This window comes from Oncorhynchus clarkii, chromosome 10 (assembly GCF_045791955.1).
Source record: "Oncorhynchus clarkii lewisi isolate Uvic-CL-2024 chromosome 10, UVic_Ocla_1.0, whole genome shotgun sequence".
NCBI classification, from domain to species: Eukaryota; Metazoa; Chordata; class Actinopteri; order Salmoniformes; family Salmonidae; genus Oncorhynchus; species Oncorhynchus clarkii.
In genome coordinates this window covers 73,428,287-73,451,114 of record NC_092156.1, presented here as the reverse complement: position 1 = coordinate 73,451,114, position 22,828 = coordinate 73,428,287, and the positions used below count along the sequence as shown (strand labels likewise).

Sequence of the window (22,828 nt, the reverse complement as noted above, 5' to 3'; positions counted from 1 at the left end):
TATCTTTTAACCGGTAATCCGATCCGCGACATGCACGCACACAGGGAGATAAACAGTGATTACCCCAAAGGTGGGCAATGCCCCGGTGAAAAAGAGACGGAACCACCACCTGCAAACGCCATGTATCATCAAAGTCTTGCGGCGTCACGACTGTCAAGTAGTCTACTGACGCTGCCTAAAGAGTTACCGGCTTTCTGTGCGTCCAACCACGGCATGCTCGTGATGAACCCGGGGTTGCTGAATTCACGGGCCGGTTCTCCTTATTATTCGGAGACATACATCGATAATCTTAACAATAAACGGCAGGAACGCTTCGCAGGTTCCGGAAACGGTGAGTTGGTTTAGTAACAATGTTACAGCACAATCACTCAACGAGTCAGATAAATGGTGTCTCAACTCTTATCGATCCAAGACTTAATGCTAAAGTTTGAAATGTTCTCTTACTGATTTAAAGATGGGCATCTTGTAAAGATGTAACTTAGATATCCTAGCAAATTCGGGGGGTGGCCCCGATTGGGACTCGAAATCGGGTCAAATCAAAACCCGTTACACAAAGAGGTCCAAACCTCTTGACAAGGTCGTTAAGTGTTGGGTTCAAGTCACTACAATATAGTTAATTGTGCTGTTGTTGATAAGCGAAGCTGGTAACATTTCTTTGGACTGACACTACTCTAAAAGCATCATTAGAAAATGCAACAAAGTTATGATTCATGTCCAGTGGTATTGTATCAGGGGTAATCTCGTTTAAACTATAAGAATATTATATATACATAAATGCCAACATTTATGCAAATTGGGAATGTGCATGTTTGTTCCACAAATTCCAAACGTCATTCCAATCATTTAACCCCCAGAGAGCTTGCATTACTTCAAAGGCTCTCCTCCGCCTTTCACACGGCAACTGCAGGCTTTTGCTCCAGCCCTACTCTAACACCAGGAGCTGGGTTCATAGATTTGGGTCAGGTATGTTAGAGAAGGAGAAACAGCAGACATCCATCCAGCACAGCCTCTGATTTGAAAAGGCTACCTACCCCTGGTTCTCTATCTCACCTTTGCGTGTGGAGGCTTTTGCTCTGGCCCTGCGCCAACATACCTGGACGTCATTTACTACATAGCTGCTGTTTCTCCAGTTCACCAGTAGGTGACAGTAGAACCCATGTTTTCACACTGACTCATTCCAATGACCTTGTAGTGCAGCTGTTGAAAAGCACAGCGCTACCACGCTTCTCCACACGGTCACACACACATACTGGACACGCAGGAGTAAGAAACGCACACACAGTGAATCTGCTGAGGATACGATAGCTCCAGTCTGGTAAGTTAACGTTTCAACAGTAGCCTGTCAACCAGGATTCTAACCATGTTTTATAGAACGTTTCAACAGTAGCCTGTCTACCAGGATTCTAACCATGTTTTATAGAACGTTTCAACAGTAGCCTGTCTACCAGGATTCTAACCATGTTTTATAGAACGTTTCAACAGTAGCCTGTCTACCAGGATTCTAACCGTGTTTTATAGAACGTTTCAACAGTAGTCTGTCAACCAGGATTCTAACCATGTTTTTGAAGCTGAACCTCTTCTACTGTTGGTCCGTTGCTCAACTCTCTTTCATTTTCTCGATCTTTTTCATGGCTCTGGAACAGTTCTGTAATAACACCCTACTCTCAAGCAAACTGTTTTTCTCTCTCTCTCTCTCTCTTTCTCTCTTTCTCTCTTTCGCTCTTCTCTCTTCGCTCTTCTCTCTCTCTGGCTTGTGGGTAAGATTGTTGTTTGATAACCTGGAATTAAAATAGATTTTGGGGGAGGGTTGTAAATCACTTTGAAGATGCAAAATATTTTTTGTGAAAGAAATAAGACAAAAACTGAACTGGAGCATGCACCCCCCCCCCCCCCCCCCCCCCCTCCTTTTATAGCAATTACAGCTGCAAGTCTCTTGGGGTATGTCTCTATAAGCTTGGCACATTTAGCCACTGGGATTTCTGTCCATTCTTCAAGGCAAAACTGCTCCAGCTCCTTCAAGTTGGATGGGTTCCGCTCGTGTACAACAATCTTTAAGTCATACCACAGATTCTCAATTGGATTAACCTCTGAACCACCCATCCCGGATTCGGGATAATTGTCATCAGCAACGCTGAATAGCATAGCGCCACAGTCAAATAATATTACTAGAAAATATTCATGAAATCACAAGTGTAATATAGGAAAACACAGCTTAGCCTTTTGTTAATCACCCTGTCGTCTCAGATCTTGAAATTATGCTTTACAGCGAAAGCAATCCAAGCGTTTGTGTAAGTTTATCGATCACTCGACAAAACAATAAGTACACTTAGCATCAGGTAACTTGGTCACGAAAATCAGAATAGCAATCAAATGAATCGTTTACCTTTGATCTTCGGATGTTTTCACTCACGAGACTCTCAGTTAGACAACAAATGTTCCTTTTGTTCCATAAAGATGTTTTTTAAATCCAAATACCTCCGTTAGTTTGGTGCGTTATGACCAGGAATCCACCGGAAAGAGCGGTCTCGACAACGCAGACAAAAATTCCAAATTATATCCATAATGTCCACAGAAACATGTCAAACGTTTTTTTATAATCAATCCTCAGGGTGTTTTTCAAATATTTATTTGATAATATATCAACCGGGACAGTTGGCTTTTCACTAGGACCGGGAGGAACAATGGCCGCCTTTCTCTTTTGCGCACAACTCACTCTGAGAGCCCCCACCTATCCACTTACGCAATGTGGTCGTTCATGCTCATATTCATATTCTAGCATCTGGTCAAGAGAAATAGGCCGTTTACTTTGGGAACGTTATTTTTCCAAAAATAAAAATAGTGCCCCCTAGCTTCAAACTGCACTGGGGCCTTCAACAAACTGCACTGGGCCTTTGACAAACTGCACTGGGCCTTTGACAAACTGCACTGGGCCTTTGACAAACTGCACTGGGGCCTTTGACAAACTGCACTGGGCCTTTGACAAACTGCACTGGGCCTTTAACAAACTGCACTGGGGCCTTTGACAAACTGCACTGGGGCCTTTGACAAACTGCACTGGGGCCTTTAGCAAACTGCACTGGGGCCTTTGACAAACTGCACTGGGGCCTTTAGCAAACTGCACTGGGGCCTTTAGCAAACTGCACTGGGGCCTTTAACAAACTGCACTGGGGCCTTTAACAAACTGCACTGGGGCCTTTGACAAACTGCACTGGGGCCTTTGACAAACTGCACTGGGGCCTTTGACAAACTGCACTGGGGCCTTTGACAAACTGCACTGGGGCCTTTGACAAACTGCACTGGGGCCTTTGACAAACTGCACTGGGGCCTTTGACAAACTGCACTGGGGCCTTTGACAAACTGCACTGGGGCCTTTGACAAACTGCACTGGGCCTTTAACAAACTGCACTGGGGTCTTTGACAAACTGCACTGGGGCCTTTAACAAACTGCACTGGGGCCTTTAGCAAACTGCACTGGGGCCTTTGACAAACTGCACTGGGGCCTTTGACAAACTGCACTGGGGCCTTCGACAAACTGCACTGGGGCCTTTGACAAACTGCACTGGGGCCTTTGACAAACTGCACTGGGCCTTTGACAAACTGCACTGGGGCCTTTGACAAACTGCACTGGGCCTTTGACAAACTGCACTGGGGCCTTTGACAAACTGCACTGGGGCCTTTGACAAACTGCACTGGGCCTTTGACAAACTGCACTGGGCCTTTGACAAACTGCACTGGGCCTTTGACAAACTGCACTGGGCCTTTGACAAACTGCACTGGGCCTTTGACAAACTGCACTGGGCCTTTGACAAACTGCACTGGGCCTTTGACAAACTGCACTGGGCCTTTGACAAACTGCACTGGGCCTTTGACAAACTGCACTGGGCCTTTGACAAACTGCACTGGGCCTTTGACAAACTGCACTGGGCCTTTGACAAACTGCACTGGGCCTTTGACAAACTGCACTGGGGCCTTTAACAAACTGCACTGGGGTCTTTGACAAACTGCACTGGGCCTTTGACAAACTGCACTGGGCCTTTGACAAACTGCACTGGGGCCTTTGACAAACTGCACTGGGCCTTTGACAAACTGCACTGGGCCTTTGACAAACTGCACTGGGGCCTTTGACAAACTGCACTGGGGCCTTTGACAAACTGCACTGGGGCCTTTGACAAACTGCACTGGGGCCTTTGACAAACTGCACTGGGGCCTTTGACAAACTGCACTGGGGCCTTTGACAAACTGCACTGGGGCCTTCAACAAACTTGTTGCCCTACACCTTCCGTCACCGTGCTCCTACACTTTCCTAAGACGTGTAGGCCTGCGTGTTGGTACCAGACTCTTTCAGACCTGTGTCTGTTCATGGCAGAACTCTGACAAAACCCTTGGGGGTGGTTTCCTGGATAGGGGTTAGGCGTTGGATTAAAAAGCAAGCTCATTAGAGAATCCCAATTGAAAGTGCTTTTTAGTCCAGGACTAGGCTTTATCCGTGTCCGGGAAACCACCACGTTTAATTTAGTTTTCTAGAGATGGATAGATGGAACCCATTAGTGGCAACACTGTTGTAGGCTCTGCCCCTTTATGGTGTGGCCGACCTAACTTACTTACTTAATCATTTTAGCCACGAGCAAATCCCTTCCATGATCTAGTAGATGTCTAGATCACCCAGTGGAAACGCTGTAGGAGGCTGATCGGGTAGATGTCTAGATCACCCAGTGGAAACGCTGTAGGAGGCTGATCGGGTAGATGTCTAGATCACCCAGTGGAAACGCTGTAGGAGGCTGATCGGGTAGATGTCTAGATCACCCAGTGGAAATGCTGTAGGAGGCTGATCTAGTAGATGTCTAGATCACCCAGTGGAAACGCTGTAGGAGGCTGATCTGGTAGATGTCTAGATCACCCAGAGGAAACGCTGTAGGAGGCTGATCTGGTAGATGTCGAGATCACCCAGTGGAAACGCTGTAGAAGGCTGATCGGGTAGATGTCTAGATCACCCAGTGGAAACGCTGTAGGAGGCTGATCGGGTAGATGTCTAGATCACCCAGTGGAAACGCTGTAGGAGGCTGATCGGGTAGATGTCTAGATCACCCAGTGGAAACGCTGTAGGAGGCTGATCGGGTAGATGTCTAGATCACCCAGTGGAAACGCTGTAGGAGGCTGATCTGGTAGATGTCGAGATCACCCAGTGGAAACGCTGTAGGAGGCTGATCTGGTAGATGTCTAGATCACCCAGTGGAAATGCTGTAGGGGGCTGATCTGGTAGATGTCTAGATCACCCAGTGGAAACGCTGTAGGAGGCTGACCTGGTAGATGTCTAGATCACCCAGTGGAAACGCTGTAGGAGGCTGACCTGGTAGATGTCTAGATCACCCAGTGGAAACGCTGTAGGAGGCTGATCTGGTAGATGTCGAGATCACCCAGTGGAAACGCTGTAGGAGGCTGATCTGGTAGATGTCTAGATCACCCAGTGGAAACGCTGTAGGAGGCTGACCTGGTAGATGTCTAGATCACCCAGTGGAAACGCTGTAGGAGGCTGATCTGGTAGATGTCTAGATCACCCAGTGGAAACGCTGTAGGAGGCTGACCTGGTAGATGTCTAGATCACCCAGTGGAAACGCTGTAGGAGGCTGACCTGGTAGATGTCTAGATCACCCAGTGGAAACGCTGTAGGAGGCTGACCTGGTAGATGTCTAGATCACCCAGTGGAAACGCTGTAGGAGGCTGACCTGGTAGATGTCTAGATCACCCAGTGGAAACGCTGTAGGAGGCTGATCTGGTAGATGTCTAGATCACCCAGTGGAAACGCTGTAGGAGGCTGACCTGGTAGATGTCTAGATCACCCAGTGGAAACGCTGTAGGAGGCTGACCTGGTAGATGTCTAGATCACCCAGTGGAAACGCTGTAGGAGGCTGATCGGGTAGATGTCGAGATCACCCAGTGGAAACGCTGTAGGAGGCTGATCTGGTAGATGTCTAGATCACCCAGTGGAAACGCTGTAGGAGGCTGATCTGGTAGATGTCTAGATCACCCAGTGGAAATGCTGTAGGAGGCTGACCTGGTAGATGTCTAGATCACCCAGTGGAAACGCTGTAGGAGGCTGACCTGGTAGATGTCTAGATCACCCAGTGGAAACGCTGTAGGAGGCTGATCGGGTAGATGTCGAGATCACCCAGTGGAAACGCTGTAGGAGGCTGATCTGGTAGATGTCTAGATCACCCAGTGGAAACGCTGTAGGAGGCTGATCTGGTAGATGTCTAGATCACCCAGTGGAAATGCTGTAGGGGGCTGATCTGGTAGATGTCGAGATCACCCAGTGGAAACGCTGTAGGGGGCTGATCTGGCCCTTTTGTAGAACAACGAGACCAGAGGTTACAATTGACGGTTTTGGAGACCATTAAAACCATTTGAATGTCACAACTATACCCATCCCAGTAGAGACCTGCTATCTGGGTTACTGGGCCCGTCCCTCACCGTGCTCCAGTAGAGACCTGGTAGCTGGGTTACTGGGCCCGTCCCTCACCGTGCTCCAGTAGAGACCTGCTAGCTGGGTTACTGGACCCGTCCCCCACCGTGCTCCAGTAGAGACCTGCTAGCTGGGTTACTGGGTTGACACCCAGCCTCCTGTTGGCTCTGGTCCTTTTATCGAGGGATATGTAACAGTTGAGTAATCAGGACATATGGTTCCCTTCCAGTTAGTACCAGGCATGTTCAAGCCTGCCTGTTTAACCAGAACTAGTCGATGGCACACCATGTCTGTGTATCTGAGGCAGCTGTTGTGTAATATAGTAGAGGATTAGCTGTGTTTAAAAACATCTGTAGAGGTTATGTTTTGGAAACCTGTATTGTAGAATGGTGGTGTGTGTTTGATTTTAGAAGACATTCCCAGCGGTGTTCTATTCTGGAATTCTACAGCGTAGCCGGAATGTTTTGTAGACAATGGATGGAACAGCTAAGACATCCTTCTTCAAATGACATCCCGTTCTCTGTAGGTATGAGACCTGGTGTGAGATGGACGGACCTGGTACGACCTCGAGGTTGTATGATGGTAGAGTGGCTTTGGGAACTGTTGAGTATCTCTCACATCACGTGTCATTACAAAAAGCATTGAGTTCTGTGTGGGCAGTCAAGCAGTATCAGTGTTAACCATCATTTATATAGCCAGCCAATGTTTGGTCCTAAGGGTCTAGTCTAGCTATATCTAGGGTCTAGTGGTATAGATGGGTCTAGTCTAGTGGCATAGATGGGTCTAGTGGTGTAGTCTAGTTATATCTAGGGCCTAGTGGTATAGATGGGTCTAGTCTAGCTATATCTAGGGCCTAGTGGTATAGATGGGTGTATTTATATCTAGGGCCTAGTGGCAAAATGGCTTAATTAAGGACATCAAAGTCAATGTATTGTCAATGTATTGGATTGACCATCATCACTCAGGGCATAGTGGTATAGATGAGTCTAGTTTAGCTATATCTAGGGCCTAGTGGTATAGATGGGTGTATTTATATCTAGGGCCTAGTGGTATAGATGGGTCTAGTCTAGTGGTATAGATGGGTGTAGTCTAGTTGTATCTAGGGTCTAGTGGTATAGATGGGTGTATTTATATCTAGGGCCTAGTGGTATAGATGGGTGTATTTATATCTAGGGCCTAGTGGTATAGATGGGTCTAGTCTAGTGGTATAGATGGGTGTAGTCTAGTTGTATCTAGGGTCTAGTGGTGTAGTCTAGTTATATCTAGGGTCTAGTGGTATAGATGGGTCTAGTCTAGTTATATCTAGGGTCTAGAAGTGTAGTCTAGTTATATCTAGGGCCTAGTTGTATAGATGGGTGTAGTCTAGTTATATCTAGGGTCTAGTGGTGTAGTCTAGTTATATCTAGGGTCTAGTGGTATAGATGGGTGTAGTCTAGTTATATCTAGGTCCTAGTTGTATAGATGAGTGTAGTCTAGTTAGATAGGTCTAGTGGTGTAGTCTAGTGGTATAGATGGGTGTAGTCTAGTTATATCTAGGTCCTAGTTGTATAGATGGGTCTAGTCTAGTGGTATAGATGGGTGTAGTCTAGTTAGATATGTATAGTGGTATAGATGGGTGTAGTCTAGTTATATCTAGGTCCTAGTTGTATAGATGGGTGTAGTCTAGTTGTATAGATGGGTGTAGTCTAGTTAGATATGTATAGTGGTATAGATGGGTGTAGTCTAGTTATATCTAGGTCCTAGTTGTATAGATGGGTGTAGTCTAGTGGTATAGATGGGTGTAGTCTAGTTAGATGGGTCTAGTGGTGTAGTCTAGTTGTATAGATGGGTGTAGTCTAGCTATATCTAGGGCCTAGTGGTATAGATGGGTGTAGTCTATCTATATCTAGGTCCTAGTTGTATAGATGGGTCTAGTCTAGTGGTATAGATGGGTGTAGTCTAGTTAGATGGGTCTAGTTATATCTAGGTCCTAGTGGTATAGATGGGTCTAGTGGTGTAGTCTAGTGGTAAAGATGGGTGTAGTCTATATCTAGGGCCTAGTTGTATAGATGGGTGTAGTCTAGTTAGATGGGTCTAGTTATATCTAGAGGAAAAAGGGGGATTCTTGCAAGCTGAAGAAAACCATCCCAACCGTGAAGCACGGGGTGGCAGCATCATGTTGTGGGGGTGGCAGCATCATGTTGTGGGGGTGCTGCTGCAGGAGGGACTGGTGCACCTCACAAAATAGTTGGCATCATGAGGTAGGAAAATTATGTGGATATATTGAAGCAACATCTCAAGACATCAGTCAGGAAGTTAAAGCTTGGTCGCAAATGGGTCTTCCAAATGGACAATGACCCCAAGCATACTTCCAAAGTTGTGGCAAAATGGCTTAATTAAGGACATCAAAGTCAATGTATTGGATTGACCATCACAAAGCCCTGACCTCAATCCTATCAAAAATATGTGGGCAGAATGGAAAAAGCGTGTGCGAGCAAGGAGGCCTACAAACCTGACTCAGTTACACTAGCTTTGTCAGGAGGAATGGGCCAAAATTCACCCAACTTATTGTGGGAAGCTTGTGGAAGCCTACCCAAAACGTTTGACCCAAGTTAAACAATTTAAAGGCAATGCTACCAAATACTAATTGAGTGTATGTAAACTTCTGACCCACTGGGAATGTGATGAAAGAAATACAAACTGAAATAAATAATTCTCTCTACTATTATTCTGACATTTCACATTCTTAAAATAAAGTGGTGATCCTAACTGACCTAAAACAGGGGATTTTTACAGGATTAAATGTCAGGAATTGTGGAAAAACTGAGTTTAAATGTATTTGGCTAAGGTGTATGTAAACTTCTGACTTTGTGTGTGTGTGTGTGTGTATATATATATATATATATATATATATATATATATATATATATATATATATATATATATATATATATATATATATATATGAGTTAATTGGTCTATTAATTTCTAATATTAGGGCCAAGTGGTATAGAAATGACATGAGCAGGTAAGCCAGTGGAAAGTTGTCTGGCATTTGAGTGAAGGACACACAGGTATGTACTCTCTCTCACACACACACAGTACACACAGTACACACACCGTCTCAGAGAGATGTTCACTCAGACAGTGTCACTTTATCCGTGCGTGACACATTGACATTTCCACCCTGGCAGTGTACTGTGTGTTCCATCCCCTCTGCTTCTCTGATGTGCCCTTCTCACACCGTCTGTCTGCTCTGATCTACCCTTCTCACACAGTCTGTCTGCTCTGATCTACCCTTCTCACACAGTCTGTCTGCTCTGATCTACCCTTCTCACACAGTCTGTCTGCTCTGATGTACCCTTCTCACACAGTCTGTCTGCTCTGATCTACCCTTCTCACACAGTCTGTCTGCTCTGATGTACCCTTCTCACACAGTCTGTCTGCTCTGATCTACCCTTCTCACACAGTCTGTCTGCTCTGATGTACCCTTCTCACACAGTCTGTCTGCTCTGATCTACCCTTCTCACACAGTCTGTCTGCTCTGATCTACCCTTCTCACACAGTCTGTCTGCTCTGATCTGCCCTTCTCTGTCTGTCTACTGCTCTGATATGCCCTTCTCTCTCTGTCTGCCTGTCTGTCTACTGCTCTGATATGCCCTTGTCTGTCTGTCTCTGTCTCTGTCTCTGCCCTTCTCTCCGATAAGATATGACATCTCGTGAATAAACTTTATTGACTATTTTAGCTGGGCCTCCATCTGTTTCATTTCATTTAAAAATATATATATTTTTCTCCCCATTTTCGTGGTATCCAATTGTTTAGTAGCTACTATGTTGTCTCATCGCTACAACTCCCGTACGGGCATGAAAGTCCTGCTACCCAGCCGACAAAGATTAGGGGAATCCGTGAGACTTACTCCCCATCCTCCCTCAAGATAGGGAGACCGAGAGGATAGGACAGTTAGACATGATAAGAGAGGAGAGGACAGTTCGACATGATAGGAGAGGACAGTTAGACATGATAGGAGAGGAGAGGACAGTTAGACATGATAGGAGAGGATAGGAGAGGATAGGACAGTTAGACATGATAGGAGAGGACAGTTAGACATGATAGGAGAGGACAGTTAGACACGATAGGAGAGGAGAGGACAGTTAGACACGATAGGAGAGGAGAGGACAGTTAGACACGATAGGAGAGGAGAGGACAGTTAGACACGATAGGAGAGGAGAGGACAGTTAGACACGATAGGAGAGGAGAGGACAGTTAGACACGATAGGAGAGGAGAGGACAGTTAGACACGATAGGAGAGGAGAGGACAGTTAGACACAATAGGAGAGGAGAGGACAGTTAGACACAATAGGAGAGGAGAGGACAGTTACACAATATGAAGTGGAAAAATTAAATGTAGGAAATTCTTGAATAAATGTGTTTTTCCTACGTCATCTGTGGTCAGGAACATGAGCAGATACAACGGGTCTGTGGACATCTCATGTCACCGTTCTGTCTCTGGACGTATTGAGGAACTGTGTGTGACGCTGAAGTGGCTGTTGGCTAAGGACTGGCATTGATTCCACTAACTCTATTATCATGAACCAAACCACAAACCCTGTGTGTGGTGAAATAACCCTCCTATGTGTCTGTGTGTGAATCAGCGGTTGAGATTGTGTAGCTTTATATCCTGTCCCCAAGCACATGATCTGTGGTGACGCCTCATATGGACTGCTGCCCTCCCTCCTAATCTCTCTCTCTCTCCCCTTCCCTCCCTCCCTCCCTTCCCTCTTTCTGTTCTCCCTCCCTCCCGCCCTCCCTCCTTCCCTCCCTCTGGGTTATAAGGTGTAGTGAACATTGAGCTCACTCAGAAACACACTGAGTACGTCTCTCACACACTCGACGAGAGACGAGACACCAAGTGTTTATCAAACGTTGAGCAACATTTTACTGACGGTTCTTTCTCAAGACTGTCAGTCAGATACACACGGAAGGAAGAGACTGATGGAAACTATGGGTGAGCATGACTGTGGTATGTTTATTAAAGTCTTGTGTTAGCAGGTTTATATTGGTCGTTGTAATGGGAAAGGCTCTCTTACGTCGGAGGTGACTTGTTGCAGATGGGGATTATCTGACAGTGAATTAAAAGGGGAAACACCAGCACACTACAAGTACCACTGGTGTTTATTAAAGTCTTGTGTTAGCAGGTTTATATTGGTCGTTGTAATGGGAAAGGCTCTCTTACGTCGGAGGTGACTTGTTGCTGATGGGGATTATCTGACAGTGAATTAAAAGGGGAAACACCAGCACACTACAAGTACCACTGGTGTTTATTGAACGGATTGAGCGCCTGGATGTTGTCATGTAATAGATGAATTCTCCTTCATATTGTTGTGGATATCCTCATGTTTTGGGTAGAACGGGTAGTGTGATGTTTTCTTCAGTTGTAGTCGGATCCTTGTTTGGTTGAGAGCGGAGTTGTTTGGGGGAGGGGTGTTCTATTTCACCCAATAAGGTCAGACTTTGCTAGGGCCCCTAGAGGTGTTTATGTTGGTTAAGAAGCACACAGTTGTCTTGGTCACTGTTAAGGTGAAGCAAAGGGACTGGGATGCTAGCGACATCTCTCTGTATGTAAACTCTGTTGTCTTTCTGTGATGAGTCTTCAGAGCTGCCATTCATTTAGATGGAGGGACTTCGTTCAGAATGAGGTGCAGTAGTGATTCAGATCTGTTTAGATAAGGGGTCGGAGACTAGGGGTCGGAGACTGGGGGTCGGAGACTAGGGGTCGGAGACTAGGGATCCTGTTGATAAATATCCATATGATGCATGTGGTTAATTTGTCAGCGACCGACACACTGAACATGTAGACCGACGTGCACTATTTGTTTAAGAGCAAAACCTTTATCCCATCACTGTGTCTGACCTGGTTACCATAGTTCTGGTTCAAACCATGCACCTGCTCATCACACCCTGGTAAACAGCCATGTCCTGGTCTCAGAGCAACAGATAGGGACATGTGGTGTGTCCTCAGGACATATTGGCCACTATGAGATCCTCAGGACATATGGGCCAGTATGAGATCCTCAGGACCAATGGGCCAGTGTGAGATCCTCAGGACATATGGGCCAGTATGAGATCGTCAGGACCTATGGGCCAGTGTGAGATCCTCAGGACCTATGGGCCAGTGTGAGATCCTCAGGACCTATGGGCCAGTGTGAGATCCTCAGGACCTATGGGCCAGTGTGAGATCCTCAGGACATATGGGCCAGTGTGAGATCCTCAGGACCTATGGGCCAGTGAGAGATCCTCAGGACCTATGGGCCAGTATGTGATCCTCAGGACCTATGGGCCAGTATGTGATCCTCAGGACCTATGGGCCAGTGTGAGATCCTCAGGACCTATGGGCCAGTGTGTCAGGACCTATGGGCCAGTATGAGATCCTCAGGACCTATGGGCCAGGAGATCCTCAGGACCTATGGGCCAGTATGAGATCCTCAGGACCTATGGGCCAGTATGAGATCCTCAGGACCTATGGGCCAGTATGAGATCCTCAGGACCTATGGGCCAGTATGAGATCCTCAGGACCTATGGGATCCTCAGGACATATGGGCCAGTACGAGATCCTCAGGACCTATGGGCCAGTACGAGATCCTCAGGACCTATGGGCCAGTACGAGATCCTCAGGACCTATGGGCCAGTATGAGATCCTCAGGACCTATGGGCCAGTATGAGATCCTCAGGACCTATGGGCCAGTATGAGATCCTCAGGACATATGGGTCAGTATGTGATCGTCAGGACATATGGGCCAGTATGTGATCGTCAGGACCTATGGGCCAGTATAAGATCCTCAGGACATATGGGCCAGTATGAGATCCTCAGGACATATGGGCCAGTATGAGATCCTCAGGACATATGGGCCAGTATGAGATCCTCAGGACCTATGGGCCAGTGTGAGATCCTCAGGACCTATGGGCCAGTGTGAGATCCTCAGGACCTATGGGCCAGTATGAGATCCTCAGGACCTATGGGCCAGTATGAGATCCTCAGGACATATGGGCCAGTGTGAGATCCTCAGGACCTATGGACCAGTATGAGATCCTCAGGACCTATGGGCCAGTATGAGATCCTCAGGACCTATGGGCCAGTGTGAGATCCTCAGGACCTATGGGCCAGTGTGAGATCCTCAGGACCTATGGGCCAGTATGAGATCCTCAGGACCTATGGGCCAGTGTGAGATCCTCAGGACCTATGGGCCAGTGTGAGATCCTCAGGATCTATGGGCCAGTATGTGATCCTCAGGACCTATGGGCCAGTATGAGATCCTCAGGACCTATGGGCCAGTATGAGATCCTCAGGACCTATGGGCCAGTATGAGATCCTCAGGACCTATGGGCCAGTATGAGATCCTCAGGACCTATGGGCCAGTATGAGATCCTCAGGACCTATGGGCCAGTATGAGATCCTCAGGACCTATGGGCCAGTATGAGATCGTCAGGACCTATGGGCCAGTATGAGATCCTCAGGACCTATGGGCCAGTATGAGATCCTCAGGACCTATGGGCCAGTATGAGATCCTCAGGACCTATGGGCCAGTATGAGATCCTCAGGACCTATGGGCCAGTATGAGATCCTCAGGACCTATGGGCCAGTATGAGATCCTCAGGACCTATGGGCCAGTATGAGATCCTCAGGACCTATGGGCCAGTATGAGATCCTCAGGACCTATGGGCCAGTATGAGATCCTCAGGACCTATGGGCCAGTATGAGATCCTCAGGACCTATGGGCCAGTATGAGATCCTCAGGACCTATGGGCCAGTATGAGATCCTCAGGACCTATGGGCCAGTATGAGATCCTCAGGACCTATGGGCCAGTATGAGATCCTCAGGACCTATGGGCCAGTATGAGATCCTCAGGACCTATGGGCCAGTATGAGATCCTCAGGACCTATGGGCCAGTATGAGATCCTCAGGACATATGGGCCAGTATGAGATCGTCAGGACCTATGGGCCAGTATGAGATCCTCAGGACCTATGGGCCAGTATGAGATCCTCAGGACCAGTATGAGATCCTCAGGACCTATGGGACAGTGTGAGATCCTCAGGACCTATGGGCCAGTATGAGATCCTCAGGACATATGGGCCAGTATGAGATCCTCAGGACCTATGGGCCAGTATGAGATCCTCAGGACATATGGGCCAGTATGAGATCCTCAGGACCTATGGGCCAGTATGAGATCCTCAGGACCTATGGGCCAGTATGAGATCCTCAGGACCTATGGGCCAGTATGAGATCCTCAGGACCTATGGGCCAGTATGAGATCCTCAGGACATATGGGCCAGTATGAGATCGTCAGCAATAGAACAAACAGCAGATAGTTAAACTGCTGACCACTGACTGTTTCTGGATGGCTGTTGGTCTTGGCACAGAGATGAGGTTTTAGTGGTAATGTCAACAAAAGGTCTGTTTGTTGCTTAGTAACCTACCTAATAGTTTTAGGTTTTGATTTACTCATACATTCTTTTGTATTTAACTGTATTTAACTTGGCAAGTCAGTGAAGAACAAATTCTTATTTTACAATGACAGCCTACCCCGGCCAAACCCACCCTTAAGCCGGACGACACTGGGCCAATTGTACTCTGCCCTATGGGACTCACGATCACCACCGGTTGTGATACAGCCCGGGATCAAACCAGGGTCTGTAGTGACACCTCTGGCACTGAGATGCAGTGCCTTAGACAACTGCTCCTCTTGGGAGCCGAAACACCAGTTAGGATCAGATCACCCTTCCCGTTTTATATGGGTTGATTCACCATTCATAGATACTCAGGAGTTTCCATTAACCACAGATCTAGGATCAGATCACCCTTCGCCTGACATAACCTTTTACCTTCATGAGGTTAATAGCCATACTGACCCTAGATCAGTATTGAGGTAGAGAGATACTAATGTCAGGGGACTAGATGAGGCTAATCCAGTTCAACTGAAGGCCATCAGAGATTCAACTAGAATTTAGAAACAATGAAGACTAGACAGAGCTGGGAGATGTAGTCCAACTACAAGCTGCCATTAGACCGGGATATGTAGTCCTTTATAAACTGAGCCTTACTGGTTCATGTGAGAGCTGGGAGATGTAGTCCTTTATAAACTGAGCCTTACTGGTTCATGTAAGAGCTGGGAGATGTAGTCCTTTATAAACTGAGCCTTACTGGTTCATGTAAGAGCTGGGAGATGTAGTCCTTTATAAACTGAACCTTACTGGTTCATGTGTCCAGAGTGGGCAAGAAGAGGAACACACAGTCAGCTGACAGTCATGTTTATCTCACAGCATACTGTTGTCCATGTGCTCACACACACACACAGTCACTACAAACTGGGCTGTAGGGTCACTGGTGCATGTGACTAGTTGAGAGTAAAGAGGAACTGGCACACAAACTGACAGCAGGGAAATAAATAGTACACACACACACACACACACCGACTGAAAGTGGAGCGAGACGGAGCCAAAGGAACACACACACTATGGAGGAAGGAGACACACACTATGGAGGAAGGAAACACACAAATACACTGACTGTCTGAAACCAGAGATGAGACACACACACTATGGAGGAAGGAGACACACACTATGGAGGAAGGAAACACACACTATGGAGGAAGGAGACACACACACTATGGAGGAAGGAGACACACACTATGGAGGAAGGAGACACACACTATGGAGGAAGGAGACACACACTATGGAGGAAGGAGACACACACTATGGAGGAAGGAGACACACACTATGGAGGAAGGAGACACATATACACTGACTGTCTGAAACCAGAGATGAGACACACACTATGGAGGAAGGAGACACACACTATGGAGGAAGGAAACACACACTATGGAGGAAGGAGACACACACACTATGGAGGAAGGAGACACACACACTATGGAGGAAGGAGACACACACACTATGGAGGAAGGAAACACACACTATGGAGGAAGGAGACACACTATGGAGGAAGGAGACACACACACTATGGAGGAAGGAGACACACACACTATGGAGGAAGGAGACACACACACTATGGAGGAAGGAGACACACACTATGGAGGAAGGAGACACACACACTATGGAGGAAGGAGACACACACTATGGAGGAAGGAGACACACACACTATGGAGGAAGGAGACACACACTATGGAGGAAGGAGACACACACTATGGAGGAAGGAAACACACACTATGGAGGAAGGAAACACACACTATGGAGGAAGGAAACACACACTATGGAGGAAGGAGACACACACACTATGGAGGAAGGAGACACACACACTATGGAGGAAGGAGACACACACACTATGGAGGAAGGAGACACACACACTATGGAGGAAGGAGACACACACACTATGGAGGAAGGAAACACACACTATGGAGGAAGGAGACACACACTATGGAGGAAGGAGACACACACACTATGGAGGAAGGAGACACACACACTATGGAGGAAGGAGACACACACACTATGGAGGAAGGAGACACACACTATGGAGGAAGGAGACACACACTATGGAGGAAGGAGACACACACTATGGAGGAAGGAGACACACACTATGGAGGAAGGAGACACACACTATGGAGGAAGGAAACACACACTATGGAGGAAGGAGACACACACACTATGGAGGAAGGAAACACACACTATGGAGGAAGGAGACACACACACTATGGAGGAAGGAGACACACACACTATGGAGGAAGGAGACACACACACTATGGAGGAAGGAGACACACACACTATGGAGGAAGGAGACACACTATGGAGGAAGGAGACACACACTATGGAGGAAGGAGACACACACACTATGGAGGAAGGAGACACACACTATGGAGGAAGGAGACACACACTATGGAGGAAGGAGACACACACACTATGGAGGAAGGAGACACACACTATGGAGGAAGGAGACACACACTATGGAGGAAGGAAACACACACTATGGAGGAAGGAAACACACACTATGGAGGAAGGAGACACACACTATGGAGGAAGGAGACACACACACTATGGAGGAAGGAGACACATACACTATGGAGGAAGGAGACACACACACTATGGAGGAAGGAAACACACACTATGGAGGAAGGAGACACACACTATGGAGGAAGGAGACACACACACTATGGAGGAAGGAGACACACACTATGGAGGAAGGAGACACACACACTATGGAGGAAGGAGACACACACACTATGGAGGAAGGAGACACACACTATGGAGGAAGGAGACACACACTATGGAGGAAGGAAGAAACACACTATGGAGGAAGGAGACACACACTATGGAGGAAGGAGACACACACACTATGGAGGAAGGAGACACACACACTATGGAGGAAGGAGACACACACACTATGGAGGAAGGAAACACACACTATGGAGGAAGGAGACACACACTATGGAGGAAGGAGACACACACACTATGGAGGAAGGAGACACACACACTATGGAGGAAGGAGACACACACACTATGGAGGAAGGAGACACACACTATGGAGGAAGGAGACACACACTATGGAGGAAGGAAACACACATATACACTGACTGTCTGAAACCAGAGATGACACACACACTCCCTCATAGCACACAGAGCTACTGTTGTCCCAGGACAAGGTAAGGCACATCAGCCAGCTGTGGCAGTCAGAACCAGCTAACAAGCAGTCTTTCTGTATCCACACATGAACTGAACCACACAATTCGCCTTGCAAACACACACACCGTTCCGATAGTCCACCCATAGATGTCCTATTCAGATAGTGTTTTTCATAGACAACTTTCTGGGGCGAAAACAAAACGGCCCTTGGTTGTCAATATGTTCTGTGTTCCAAGTCAAATGACGAGTCAATAGGTGACCTTTACCCCTTCACCTGGCAACAACCCCAATCTCACCTTTGAACTTACTCCTGATTGACCAAGGTTAGTCAGATCCTCCCTGAATTGAGAGAGAGAGGATAAATGTCACCCTTAAGCACAGATCTAGGATCAGCTTCCTGAAATCCTTAACCATAAAGGGCTGGAGGGAAAACTGACCTAAGATCAGTGTGTAGGGAAAAGCTTCAGTAGACATGGATCAGTACAACACTAGGCCCTGTTACAGTGTGAGGAACCAGACACGTAGGGAGTGAGGCCCAGGGTTCGCAGGACTTCTCCCTAGAGACTGACACCTATTTCTGGGATGGAATCAACCTCGGGCTACCCTTGTTGGCCCTTTGTGTGGTTCTATGTTGTGGGGATCACTGAGAGTTGTGGTTAAAATAGTTTGGGACTTAAAGTGTCCTGTAAAAGATCATGTGATCATGTTATTGTTGTAACTCATCTCCCTACTCCCTCTCTCTGTCTCTCTCCAGTCTGTCCAATGGGCAGTGGTGCCAGTAGACTCTACAGCTCCCTGGCCCAGACCCTAGTCAGCACCAGCACCACTACCACCCCGCTGGCCCAGCACCCCTCCCCCTTACAGGGGTGTCACTCTCCCCCGGGGGGGCACCCCCTGGAGCTGCTGAGGGAGTGTGAGGAGGCTCTACGGGACAGGCCTCCTCGCCTCCTCAGAGCCTTCATCTGCCCCGGGGAGGGAGAGGTGGACAGGGAGGAAGTGGACAACGATGCCACCCAGAGGACCATCAGAGTTATGCAGTGGAACATACTGGCTCAAGGTAAATGTTTTTTTTTTTTTAATTGTAGCCTTTCTTTAGTAAAAAATAGTCATGAACGTTTCATCTCATTCAGGGCTATTAAATGGTATATTATTGCTCATTTTAATTGGCATCGAGGACAGTGAGATGGATGGATGGACTGACGAATGAATTCTCTCTCCCTCCAGCTCTAGGTGAAGGCATGGACAGTTTCGTCAACTGTCCCCTGGAAGCCCTGAACTGGGCGGAGCGTAAATACCTCATCCTAGAAGAGATCCTCACCTACCGACCTCACATCCTGTGTCTACAGGAAGTCGACCACTACTACGACACCTTCCAGCCAATCCTGGCCAGCCTGGGTTACCGCGGCAACTTCTGCCCCAAGCCCTGGTCTCCGTGTTTGGATGTGGAGGGCAACAACGGTCCGGATGGATGTGCTCTGTTCTACGATGAAGCCCGGTTGGACTTGGTGGATAGTGTGAATGTCCGGCTGTGTGCCCTTTTCACACCCACCAACCAGGTCTGTAAAACTATGCCAGTCGAACTGTCCTTCCTTCCTTGAAGTAAATCACTGGTCTGACAACGTCTAATAGGATGGAAACTCTGATTTACAAGCACGTCGATTACCTCAAGGAATGAAGGACTCCGACAGGATCCTATTTTATAACAGGCAAGAGAGGTCAGAGGTCAACCCTCCTCCTGGACAGCCACTGTTTGTGTAGATTGTTAAAAAATACAGACTGGAACGTAAACCCTTAACTGTTTAATGCATTTGTCTTCCCTACAGGTGGCGGTCGTCACGACGCTGCGTTGCAGGGTGACAGGCCGGCGGCTGTGTGTTGCCGTGACGCACCTCAAAGCCCGGAGCGGCTGGGAATGTCTCCGTAGTGCCCAGGGTTCCGACCTTCTCCGGAACCTCACCACCCTCACCCAATCACCGGGGGGTCCTTCGGATCCCATAGGCACAGACACCCCTCTCCTCGTCTGCGGCGACTTCAACGCTGTGCCTTCCGAGGACGTCTACCATCGTTTCGCCTCGTCACCGTTGATCCTTGACTCCGCCTATAAACGGTTAAGCCGGGACGGGCTTTCGGAACCGGCCTATACCACGTGGAAGATCCGGCCGACGGGAGAGTGTTGCACCACATTGGATTATATCTGGTACTCTAGAGAATCGTTCAGTGTGGACGCCGTGTTGGATATGCCTACAGAGGAACAGATTGGCCCCAACAGGCTTCCGTCGTACAACTACCCCTCCGATCACCTCTCGTTGGTGTGTGACTTCAGCTTTAAAAAGCAGGAGGAGTGAAGAGGATCATATGGACACTTGATTGACAATTTGAGGGATGGAGGGAATAGAAGCGCCACTGTCCGAACCCATCTCTCTGGGGTATGATGACTGGAGAACAGGAGGAGGGAAGTAGGGAGGAGACTACCCGCTTGGTGTGAGCTTACTTTTTGGTGTGAGCTTACTTTTTTTTTGGTGTGAGCTTACTTTTCAGAAGTCATGTTATCGATTTAAAACACTCTGAATGAAGGAGACCGAGAGGAATGGACTGGACAGACTGCTGAAACTAGGCTCTATGGTTCCTGTCTACAGTAGAGGTGCTGTTGTTGTACCTCTGACACTGTGATGATTGGACAGACTGCTGAAACTAGGCTCTATGGTTCCTGTCTACAGTAGAGGTGCTGTTGTTGTACCTCTGACACTGTGATGATTGGACTGGACAGACTGCTGAAACTAGGCTCTATGGTTCCTGTCTACAGTAGAGGTGCTGTTGTTGTACCTCTGACACTGTGATGATTGGACTGGACAGACTGCTGAAACTAGGCTCTATGGTTCCTGTCTACAGTAGAGGTGCTGTTGTTGTACCTCTGACACTGTGATGATTGCACCCTACCTGCTACTATTGTCCTGGGCTGCTTCAGTTCAAGAGGGTAATCCTACAGAGCAGGATCAAGGGGTTAGCCGGCTAACTAGGAGTTAACTTGCCTAAATATTCTGAAGTATTACAGTGCATTTTGGGAAGTATTCAGACACCTTGACTTTCTTCAAAATGTTGTTACATTACAGCCTTATTCTAAAATGTATGTTTTTCATCACAATCTTCACAATACACCACAATGAACAAAGCAAAACCAGGTTTTTATAAATACATCACTTATAGCAATACTTTGCTATGGGCCTTGAAATTGAGCTCAGGTGCATCCTGTTTCCATTGATCATCCTTGAGATGTTTCTACAACTTGATTGGAGTCCACCTGTGGTAAATTCAATTGATTGGACATGATTTAGAAAGGCACACACCTGTCTTTATAAAGGTCCCGCAGTTGACAGTGCATGACAATGGAATTGTCCGTAGAGCTCCGAGACAGGATTGTGTCATGGTTCAGATCTGGGAAAGGGTACCAAAACATTTCTGCAGCATTGAAGTTCCCCAAGAACACAGTGGCCTCCATCATTCTGAAATGGAAGAAGTTTGGAACCACCAAGACTCTTCCCGGAACTGGCCGCCCGACCAAACGGGGGAGAAGGGCCTTGGTCAGGGAGGTGACCAAGAACCTGATGGTCACTCTAACAGAGTTCCAGAGTTCCTCTGTGGAGATGGGAGAACCTTCCAGAAGGACAATCATCTCTGCAGCCCTCCAACAATCAGGCCTTTATGGTAGAGTGACCAGGTGGAAGCCACTCCTCAGTAAAAAGCACATGACAGCCCGTTTGCAGTTTGCCTAAAGGACTCTAACCATGATAACCAAGATTGAACTCTTTGGCATGAATGCCAAGTCCCATGTCTGGAGGAAACCTGACACCATCCCTATGGTAAAGCATGGTGGTGGCAGCATCATGCTGTGGGGATGTTTCCCAGTGGCAGGGACTGGGAGACTAGTCAGGATGGAGTCAAAGATTAACAGAAAGTACAGACTGATCCTTGATGAACCTGCTCCAGAGCACACAGGACCTCAGACTGGGGGGTGAAGGTTCACCTTCCAACACGACAACGATCCTAAGCACACAGCCAAGACAACGCAGGAGTTGCTTCGGGACAAGTCTCTGTCCTTGAGTGGTCCGGCCAGGGCCCGGACTTGAACCTGATCGGACATCTTTGGAAAGACCTGAAAATATCTGTGCAGCGACGCTCCCCATCCAACCTGACAGAGCTTGAAAGGAACTTCCCAAATACAGCTGTGACCAGCTTGTAGCGTCATACTCAAGAACACTTGAGGCTGTATACTTATGGAAATGTTTTTGCTTTGTCATTACGGGGTATTGTGGGTGTAGATTGATGAAAAGTATTACATTTTAAAATGAATCTGTAACAATCTGTGAGTGTACCACCACGGTACATTTAATTTGTAATGTAAACAGGATCTAGATGTATTTTATCCAAAACAAACTTCCAGTAGTGTGTCTCTACATTGTATGGATGGCCCCAGTAGGAAACTAAACCATATCCCTGGCATGGTGCCACGTACTACCAACTGACCCAGTTATTTACAGAGCATCAGTCCCAATACAGTAGTTTATATTCAAACTGTCAGCCTATGTGCAATAAAATAATCTGCCCTTCTTTTCTGCCTCTGTGTGGTGTTCTACACATTATAAATCACTTCCTACCTCACCAGTTGAAATGCCATCCAATGTCCCCTGGTGGTAAGCTGTGGAACTACAGTTACCACCAACATGTGAAATGTGGACATTAACTACAACATAGTGAAGTCTAGAA

The 22,828-nt window shown here is 47.4% G+C and overlaps 1 protein-coding gene across 3 annotated transcripts; it reads left to right on the top strand.

Annotated features, from left to right (window-relative positions):
• Nucleotides 1-1,219: 1,219 nt before the first annotated feature.
• LOC139419137 (nocturnin-like) lies at nucleotides 1,220-22,672 on the top strand. 3 transcript variants are annotated; one of them, XM_071169099.1, is made up of 4 exons: nucleotides 1,220-1,315; nucleotides 18,822-19,124; nucleotides 19,292-19,623; nucleotides 19,891-22,672. In XM_071169099.1, the coding sequence occupies exons 2-4, from the start codon at nucleotides 18,830-18,832 to the stop codon at nucleotides 20,410-20,412; spliced, it is 1,149 nt and encodes a 382-aa protein (XP_071025200.1). In that variant the 5' UTR covers nucleotides 1,220-1,315; nucleotides 18,822-18,829; the 3' UTR covers nucleotides 20,413-22,672. The 3 variants fall into 3 exon arrangements, with proteins under 3 accessions (XP_071025200.1, XP_071025199.1, XP_071025198.1); XM_071169098.1 differs by lacking the exon at nucleotides 1,220-1,315 and adding an exon at nucleotides 11,285-11,445 and having other exon boundaries at nucleotides 19,891-20,451; XM_071169097.1 differs by lacking the exon at nucleotides 1,220-1,315 and adding an exon at nucleotides 11,296-11,460 and having other exon boundaries at nucleotides 19,891-20,451.
• Nucleotides 22,673-22,828: the final 156 nt, after the last annotated feature.